Here is an 8,940-nt window from a genome sequence, read left to right on the forward strand (position 1 = left end):
CGCCGCCGCCGCCTCCTCTCTCCGCCGCCGCCGGAACTTCCGCCCGCCGCGCGGTCCGGCGGGAAACGCGCCCCGCCGCGGCCGAGCGTTCCGGGACACGGACGGTCCGGCCCCGTCGCCCCGACCCCCCCCTCCCCCCCGCGGGTGCAGCGCTCCGCCGAACCGGGTGGGGGCGCCGCGCGCGCTCCCCGCCGTGATTGACAGCCGCTGCCCCCGTCTTTGTCCGCCGCAGCCAATCAGAACCCCGAGCGCTCCGGCCTGTGGGAGGGGCCTCGGGGCTGTCCCCGCGGAGGGCGGGCGCGCTGGCCTGTCTGACGTCCCTCTCAGCCAACGGGAGGGGAGGTCCGCGGCGATTGACAGGCCCTCCGTCCAATGGGAAGGAGAGGGCTGTCAGCCGCCGCTCGGGACGGACGGGCCGCGGGTGGGGCCTCGCCGCTTGTTGTCGTCCGGTGCCGGAGGAGAGGATCGTCCGCTCGCTCGCCCGCCCCGGGGGACTCCCAGGTCTCTCTCAGCCGCTCGCTCCGACCCGAGCAGTCGGGGACATGTCGAGGTGGGCGGAGGCCCGGTGGGCCGGCGCCAGACGGCGGACGGCGGCCGAGGCACACTCGCCCTCCTCCAGCTTTCCCCGGAGACGCCTCCCTTTACAAACGCCCCGAGCTTGAAGGAGTTGTCACGGCGAGGAGGCCCCGCCGAGACCGAGAGCAGGAAACGCCGGTAAGCCCGCTTCCACCGCCCCCCCATCCCGAGGAAGCGCCCCCTTCCCGGACCACAACTCCCAGGCTGCATTGCGGCCAGCGCAGAGCGCACAGTCGCGCCTCGCCGCGCGGGGCACGCTGGGAGTCGTAGTCCGCTTCGCGGGGCATGCCGGGACGGCGCCGCCTTTTCCCCGCCCGCCGGGGCCTGTCACCTTCAGGGCGGCGGGTCGGGCCTAGCCCGGGGGGGAGGGCCGCCTCCTGCCCGGTATCCGGGAGAGCCGCCGGTCCCCGGGAAGGGGCTGTGCTGGCTGCGAGAGCGCCGGGGCCCGGGACGCGGCTGAGCCCGTCTCCGTTTTGCTGGTTGTAGTGCCTGGGGCAGCTCCCCTTGAATCCCGCCTGGGGCAGCTCCCCTTGAATCCCGCTCCTCCTCCTCCTCCTGGGGCAGCTCCCCTTGAATCCTGCTTCTTCTTCTTCTCCTCCTCCTATTCCTCCGTCTCCAGGGTCCCCTTTGCTCCCCCACCCATGCCCTGTCTCCCTGTCAGTTAACGCAGGGGCCCGATCCCTCCCCGGGGAGACCCCAGGGCCGGAGACCGCCCGTCATGGCGGTCGCCTTCATCATGAAGAGGACGGGGCTGATATTCCCTTACCCCCAATGACCCATTTTGCTGTTTCCTTCCTCAGGGTTGAGCATTTCAGGTCGCCGCTTACCTCGCTCGGGCTCTTGCTCCTGCCAGCTTTCCCGTGGGGCGGCTTTCCAGGGGTACCCAAAACCCTTTCGATTGAGCCCGTTTAAATCTTAAAAGCGACCCTCTGCAGCTTCGGGGATGGGCCTGGCCTGGCTCCTCGGTCGTGGTTGCTGTGTGCCAAATCGGGAAGGAGACTGAGCCGGGGTTTCAGGGCTGGGCATGGCGTAGGCAAAATAGCCGGCAAACTTTGTCCTCTTTGGCGCCGAGAGACGGCTACCTTCCTGCTCCACGCGGCAGGTGCCGCGTGGAGCAGGAAGGTAGCCGTCTCTCGGTGCCGGTGGCTGTGCCAAAGCACAAGGAGCCTTCATGCAGCTCCCAGGCCCAGGGGAGGGAGGTGGGCTTGTGGCATGAGGCTGCTCCAGCAAACATTCCGCTTTCTGCCCCTGTACCTCGTGCCTTGGCGTTCGCTTCCCCGGTTTTCCCCAGCTTGGAGGGTTCTCCATCCCTATGGCGGCCCGTGTTTGGTGCTGGATGGGGATTACGGAGCCGTTTCGTGCTCTGTGGGGTGTGGGAAGAGCTGCTCGCTGCTCCCCCAGTCCCAGGATGGGACGGGGCAGGGGTTGCCAGCACCCGTTTGTGGGGGCTGTGGTAAAGCTCGAAGCTCCCTCGTAGAGGTGGCGTTTGCTTTCGGTGGGGGACATCGTGGTGGGAGTATCCCTGGCCCTGCCGTGGCCTCGTGGTCATGGTCACAGTCGCGGTCACGCAGCCTCCGCTTCCCACCCACGGCCCTGAAGCCGAAGGGCCGGGAGTTGTTTCCTCTCTGACCCTGTCAGGTGGGGATGTCTGTTCCCTGTGAGGTCTGGAAAGGGCCACTGTTTCCCCTGAGAGGCCTGGAAAGGGCCACTTTCCCCCCCCCGAGAGCCCTGGCGTCGCTTCCCCGCCTGTTTACGGCTTCTCTGGTTACAGCCCCGGAGAGGCCCGCGGCCGGGGAGGCAGCGCGGGCTGCGGGGGAGCCGCCTTCCCCCAGCAATCTGCCCGTCCCCGTCCGTGCTGGAAACGGACGCTGAAGGCTGCCGTCCTCCCCGCAGCTGGGAGGAACGTTGACCAGTTAACCAGTTAGCCAGTCCCAGTGTTGGTCCTGCTTTTGGCCTGCCTGACCGTGGAGGAGCAGCTCCCCAAGGGGCTGCCGCAGTCACCCCGGGGCTGCCGCCGGAGACCACCCTGGGGCCCGGCCGGGGCGCCGGTGCCGCCCGCAGCGCCGCCCGCTCTTCCCAGGCTTTGAGGCAGAAGAGTCCGGCCAAAACCAAGCCGGTGACCTTGAAAAGCGAGGAGGGGAGCCAGGGAACTCCTCTGCCGAGGGTGCCGCCGGCTCCCGCTTCCCGCGGCTGCGAGGGTCTCTCTCTCTCTCGGCAGGATCCGCCCGCTTCGCAGCCGCTGGTGCCGGGGGAGCCGCTCCGGGAGCCGAGACGATGAAGCTGTTGGAGAACTCGAGTTTTGAAGCCATAAACTCCCAGCTGACGGTGGAGACGGGAGACGCTCACATCATCGGGCGGTGAGTGCCGGCGGGGGAGCCCGCGGGGAGGCCGTGCCCGCTCTGACGCCGCTACGCCCGCGGCAGCGCGCTCGCTAACGAGCTGCTCGCCCGCTAACGAGCGGCTCCGCGGCCCTGCCCCGGTGCTGCTGGGCTGCAGAGCGCCCTCGGGAGGCTGGGGGGGGGCGTCTCGTCCCGGGACGAGGGGGTACCCGAGCCGAGGTGCGGCGGGACGAGGCGCAAAGGCTGTGCAGGCGAAGGGGAGAGGCGCCGTGTGTGTGCAAAGCCGAGCGTCTCCCGTGAGCGTCACCGCGGATATTCGGTCACCCCCTCGCTCAGGTCGCTGTTAGTCGGCATCTAGTCCCTGCAGAGGACGAGCGATGGTGCGGCTGGGCTGCCCCCGTGCAGAGACAGCCTCGCCAGAGGCAGTAACACGGTTTAGTTGTCACACACACGCCCCCTCTGCAGTTTCAGTCCCTTTTTTCCGGAGGTAAAGGCTCCCCTCCCGCTGCTCCGGGGTTGGCGGCTTCGTTCTGACGGGGAGACGCGCTCCTGCGCCGTCGCTTTTCCCTCCTCGGTCGGCAGCTCTGCGTTACAGCGGAGCTTGCCCCGTGGGGTGCCTTTTCCCTACGCCAGTAACCGTCCTTTTGTCCCTTTTGCTGCCCCTAAACCCAGTTTTGTCCCAGTCCAGGCCTCCGGCCCGGTGGCTGCCCACTGGCGAGCTGTTCCTGGCTCCCCCTGCTGCCAGCCCCTGCCCCATCTCCCACCTCCCCTGCCTGCCCTTCTCCACGCCGCCCCCCCATGCCTCCCCCTCCCCGGGTGGCTGTCGCAGCCCCGCTCCCCTCCGTCCGGCCCGCCGGGGCTGTCCACGTCCCGGCTCTGCCGCGGTGGGGACTCCCCGCGGCCGCGGGCTCCGGCAGAACGGCTCGGCCGCGGGCGCCGGCTGGCGCAGGGTAACGCTCTCCCGGCTGAACCGTGCCAAGGGGAGGCTGCAGGCGCCCGGGGGAGGCTCGGCAGAGCCGGCCTGGCGAGCCCCCGCCCCGAGGCCTGGCAAAGTCGGCACGCAGCTCGCCGGCAGCCGCGGGGCTCTGCGGCAGCGGCCTCGTTCCCTCGGTCGGTTCGGTGCCGTTGCCCTGAGGTCGCCGTTTCCACGCAGGGCAGCGTCTCCTCTCGAAGCGGAGGGACGGCCCGACGATCCTTTCGGGACCTGCCCTAATGGGGCCGGGCCCGTCCCGCGCTGGGGACTCCCGAGCTGGACGCCGCGGTGCTCCGGGGGGTCTCGGGGCGGAGCAGAGGGGTGGAATCCCCTCCCTCGACCCGCTGCCCGGGGTTTATGGCGTGGTTGGCTTCCTGGGCTGCCAGCTCGTGTCCCCGTTGTCACCACAATCGTTCTTCCCTGGGAGCTGGGCGGTGGGACCCACCGGGGGCGTGGAGAAGCTTTCTGGGACCCGGCGTGCGTCGGCGCGCCGCGGCTCGGCAGCCGGCGGCCCTCTCGGCTCCGGGCGGTGGCAGGAGCCCCTTCTGCTGGGCCGGCTGCGAGGGGGTTGGGCCGCTGCCAGCCCTGGGCCTATTTTGGGCCCTGGCCGCGGGGATCCATTCGGGGCGCAGCGCTGGCGCGGGTTTGGGGGCGAGGCGCGCTTTCTGCCGCTCTCTCCCGAGCTGCCAGCCGGGTGGGCTGCACCGGGGGGGAGCCAGTTGGGGTGGCTCTGGTGTCCCCGCTCGGCTCAGCCAGCCCCTCGCGTCCCCCCCCCGGAGCGAACGTCCGTCCCGCCGTGCGCGCGGACCGACGGACGCTGTGCTGTGTGTTCCCCCCCCCCCCCAGGATCGAGAGCTACTCGTGCAAGATGGCTGGCGACGACAAGCACATGTTCAAGCAGTTCTGCCAGGAGGGCCAGCCGCACGTCCTGGAGGCCCTGTCGCCTCCTCAGACCACGGGGATCAGCCCCAGCAGGTACCGGGGGCTGCGGGGCAGGGGGGTTGACCGCCGTGCTCGGCACCGCAGGCAGCAGCCGGTCGGGATTCCTGGAGGGAACGACCCGCGGCTGGCGGCGTCTCAGCGGCGCTGGCGTGGCTGTTCCTGACGTCACGGGGTCGCTTCAGTTGGAAAAGACCTTTAAGTCGTCGAGTCCAGCCGTAACCCGGCGCTGCCGAGGCCGCCGCTAAACCACGTCCCGCAGCGCCACGTCTGCGCGACTTTTAAACGCCCCCTCCCCGGGGTGGGGGCTCCACCGCTGCCCTGGGCAGCCTGTGCCGGTGCCGGACGACCCTTCTGGGGAAGGAATGTTTCCCCGAGGCCCATCTGAACCTCCCCCGGCACAACTCGAGGCCGTTTCCTCTCGTCCTGCCGCTTGTTCTTGGGCGCAGACACCGACCCCGCCTCGCTGCACCCTCCTTTCGGGTGCTGAGCGACCAGGTCGTCCCCCCCTCAGCCTCCTCGTGAACACCCCCAGGTCCCTCCGCCGCCCCTCTCGGGACTCCAGACCCTTCACCTGCTTCGTCTCCTTCTCTGGACGCGCCCCAGCACCTCAGGGGGTGTCCCCAAACCGCCCCCAGTGCCCGAGGGGACGGTCCCTTCCCGGCCCCGCTGGCCACACGGGTCCCGATACGAGCCGGGCTGCTCTCGGCTTTCTCGGCCCCGCCACTGGCTCCGCTTCAGCGTCGGGCCGTGCTGCGCCGGTGCCCGTGCCGGTGCCGCCGCTAACCCTGCCCTTGTGCCTCGCAGGCTCGGTAAGAGCCAGAGCGGCGACGAGGAGGGACCCCTGAGCGACAAGTGCAGCCGCAAGACCCTCTTCTACCTGATCGCGACGCTCAACGAGTCCTTCCGCCCGGACTACGACTTCAGCGCTGCCAAGAGCCACGAGTTCAGCCGGGAGCCCAGCCTCAACTGGGTACGGCCGCGCGGGGCGGGGGGTTTGAGGGGTGTCTTTCCCAGCAGCTGTCGGGTCTGTCCGTCTGTCCCCCGCCCGCCGGGGCCCAGCGAGGCTGCCCTGGTCGGGGAGGCAGGTGGAGCCGGCAGGATCCCCTCTGGCCGGGGAAGGCTGCGCTCCTCGCTGGGAGAGACGTGGGCTGCGGCTGCCCCGGAGACCCTCTGGGGGGGGTTTTCCCTCTCCAGCCACGCTGCTGCCCGGCCGCCTGCCCCCGTGCTTCCACCCCGGGGCCCCGGATCTCGCCCAGCACCTCCTGCCCACCTCGCTGCTTCCCCTCCACGGCCATCGCCGGGCTCCGGCGCGTCCCCTCCATGGAGGAGGAGGAGGAGGATGAGCCGTGGCGGAGCGTGGGGGGGGGGGGGGCGGTGGGGAGGAAGGCCGGCAGCGGCCCCTCTGCTCCTCTCACGGCCCCGCCGGGTCTCTGCAGGTGGTGAACGCTGTCAACTGCAGCCTCTTCTCCGCCGTCCGGGAGGATTTCAACGCCCTGAAGCCGCACCTCTGGGACGCGGTCGACGAGGAGATCTGTCTTTCCGAGTGCGACATCTACAGGTAACGGGGCAAGCGCTCCCCCCCGGCCCTGCAGCCCGGCCCCTTCCTGGAGAGAAACAGCTATTTTTCACGAAAAGGTCGCGTTTTGGCGCGCTCACCCGAGGAGCGCGGCGTCTCCTCGCCGGAGTTCGCCGGCTCCCGGCTCCCTGCCCTTCCCCTCCCACGCAGGACTTCCACACCCTGGAATTCCGCGCCCCGGGCAGCTGGCAGGGGCTCGCCTCTTTCCAAAGCTGCTTCCAAAGCCTGCCGGGGGGCACGGCGTGGTTCCTGCCGCCCACGCCGCCCGGCCCGCTGGTCTGACTGGCCCCGTGGCGCCTGGCTCTGGGCACGCCGGCTCGCTCCTGCCGCCTCTCTGCCCGCTCTGCCCCTTCCCTCCCTCCAGCGTGGCCCGGGGGTGGGAGCGGGGTCCGGCCCGGCGTTCCTCACGCCCCCACTTGCTGTTGCAGCTACAACCCCGACCTGGATTCGGACCCCTTTGGGGAGGACGGCAGCCTCTGGTCCTTCAACTACTTCTTCTACAACAAGAGGCTGAAGAGGATTGTCTTCTTCACCTGCCGCTCCATCAGGTCAGGCCGCGCGACGCCCCTGAGGTCGCCCTGAACCAGAATTGCCTGGCCTGTTCTCAGCCACGGCCCCCCAGGGGAGGAACCTTTGGCCCCCGCTGGCCTCCGAGCTGGCTGTGGTAGATCCGTGCCCTCCCGGTGCCACCCCAGCACCGTTGCCTGCAGCCAGGCCGGCCGGGCAGACCAGAGCTCACCAACCAGAGCCTCCCATGGCACCCGGCACCGAAGGACAAGCCGAAGGGCGCCAGGGAAGGGGTGGCCTTCGCCTGGCGCCAGGCTGCTGCTCGCTGGCACGTTTGGGGGGGGGCCGTAACCTCGCGGGGGGCACCACCCGCAGCCCCTCCTTCCCTCTCCCCCCCCCCAGCGGGTACGCCTACACGCGCTCGGAAGCCGGCAACGAGCTGGACATGGATCTCGGCGAGGAGGAGAACGGGGACACCGAGAGCGGCAGCATCGAGGAGGAGAGGTGTGTGAGCGCGGCCCGGTGCGCCGCCCGCAGGCTCCCGGGGCTCGGGGGTGGCCGAGGGCCCCCACCTGCTGGGCCTGAAGTTTCTGCTCCTGCCTTGTGTCCCCCCGCACCCCCCGCTCCGGCTCTGAGCCCCCGGCGCGGCCGCGGGACGCTGACGCCCGTGTGCTGGGTTCCAGGTTGCAAGTGATTTGCATGTGAGTTTGCCGAACGGCGCCGAGGCGCCCGGCAGCCCCGCCGAACCCGCCCGTTCTGCCTGCATCCCGCCGCCGAGGCAGCCCCCAGCTCCCCCCGCCGCCCCTGCCCGGCACCCGCGGCGCCGCTCTGCCCCACACGTACACTGGAGTCACCCCGGGCCTCTCGGAGCACGACGGACTCGAAGCAGCTGCGCCCTCCCGGCCGAAGCCGACCCGGTGCCGCCGGCCGACCTCCCCTTTCCCCTCGCCCGCGGCCGCCGCGGTGCCGGCCGGGGCTCGCCGGACAGCCGTGTGGGAGCTCCGAGAAGCTTTGCTGCACTTTACCGCTGATCTCGTTGGCTGCACTGACCTGCAAACTCCTCGTGGCGCCGAAGCCGGGGCTGGGTCTCCCACCCCGAGCACTTTTCTGGACTGGTTGCAACCCCGGCGCACGCCGTCCGTCCACGGCACCCGCGGCAGCGGAGGGACGCCTGTGCCCGGCCTCCTCCCGGAGCCGCGTTCCTGAACTGCCCCACGCACCGGCCTCGCCTCCTGCCCCCGAGAAGGGTCCGTTTGGTTCCCAGAGGTTTGCTTTGCTCTCGCCCTCCCCGCAGCATTTTCTCTGGCGTTTTGGGGTTTTTTGGGGTTTGTTTTTGTTTTCCCTTGCGCTGGGTGCTGCCGGCACCGGTCCCACCAAGCAGCCCTGCGGGGGAACGCTGGAGCGGGCGGCTCAGCCCGCACCTCCCCTGGTTTTCTCCGGGGTGTTTTGTTCTCCGAACCACACCGGACTCTGGGCACTCTGGAGCACGGCAGGGCAGCCGCCGCGGTGCCGGAGCCCGGCTCGGCCCGTGCCGAGGGGCTGCGGCGGCCGGGTTCGTGCGGAGGGTGAGCTCGGCCCGCGGCGGGAGCGGGGTGCTGCCCTCCCCCTCCTCGCCTTGCTTCAACCCCCTTTCCCTCCGTCCCCCTCACCCCACCGCTGCGGGGGCGAGCCCCCCTCTCTGCCCAGGCACCCGCAGGTTTGGGGGGCCAAGGTGCCCCCCCTCCGTCTTGGGGCTGCTGCCGGCTCGGCTGAACACGCACAAATGAGGGGCAGCGGCTGAGCCCCCCCCCCGAAACGCCTCCTGCCCCCCGAGGGGAGCCCGCATGGGGCTGTGCCGCGGCCGTAGGTCCTTGCCCCACCCAGGGCTGACCCCCTGTCTGGGGGGGGGCTGGGGGGGGTCTCCCCCTTCGGGGCTGAGCAGCTTTGGGAAGAGGATGGTGCCTCCAGCTGGAGACTCCCATCACGGCGGGGGGGGGCTTCCCCAGAGGGGGGCTTCCCCATGTCCCTGCCCTGGCCTGAGCTTGGTG

At 70.6% G+C, this 8,940-nt stretch overlaps 1 protein-coding gene across 1 annotated transcript; it reads left to right on the forward strand.

The window, feature by feature from the left end:
* The first annotated feature begins 650 nt into the window (after positions 1–650).
* Positions 651–7,625, forward strand: MAF1 (MAF1 negative regulator of RNA polymerase III). Its single transcript, XM_086466286.1, has 8 exons — positions 651–714; positions 2,795–2,933; positions 4,735–4,863; positions 5,635–5,800; positions 6,267–6,388; positions 6,835–6,954; positions 7,316–7,417; positions 7,597–7,625. The coding sequence occupies exons 2-8, from the start codon at positions 2,851–2,853 to the stop codon at positions 7,616–7,618; spliced, it is 744 nt and encodes a 247-aa protein (XP_086322412.1). The 5' UTR covers positions 651–714; positions 2,795–2,850; the 3' UTR covers positions 7,619–7,625.
* The last annotated feature ends 1,315 nt before the right edge of the window (positions 7,626–8,940 follow it).

This window comes from Leptosomus discolor, chromosome 5 (genome assembly GCF_034619465.1).
Source record: "Leptosomus discolor isolate bLepDis1 chromosome 5, bLepDis1.hap2, whole genome shotgun sequence".
Lineage (NCBI taxonomy): Eukaryota > Metazoa > Chordata > Aves > Leptosomiformes > Leptosomidae > Leptosomus > Leptosomus discolor.

Bases quoted from the DNA above. Each gene is read 5' to 3' on its own strand.
- MAF1 (XM_086466286.1), top strand. From the start codon at position 2,851: ATGAAGCTGTTGGAGAACTCGAGTTTTGAAGCCATAAACTCCCAGCTG. The intron at 2,934-4,734 runs GTGAGTGCCGGC...CCCCCCCCCCAG, and splicing joins GACGCTCACATCATCGGGCG to GATCGAGAGCTACTCGTGCA. The intron at 6,389-6,834 runs GTAACGGGGCAA...TTGCTGTTGCAG, and splicing joins TCCGAGTGCGACATCTACAG to CTACAACCCCGACCTGGATT.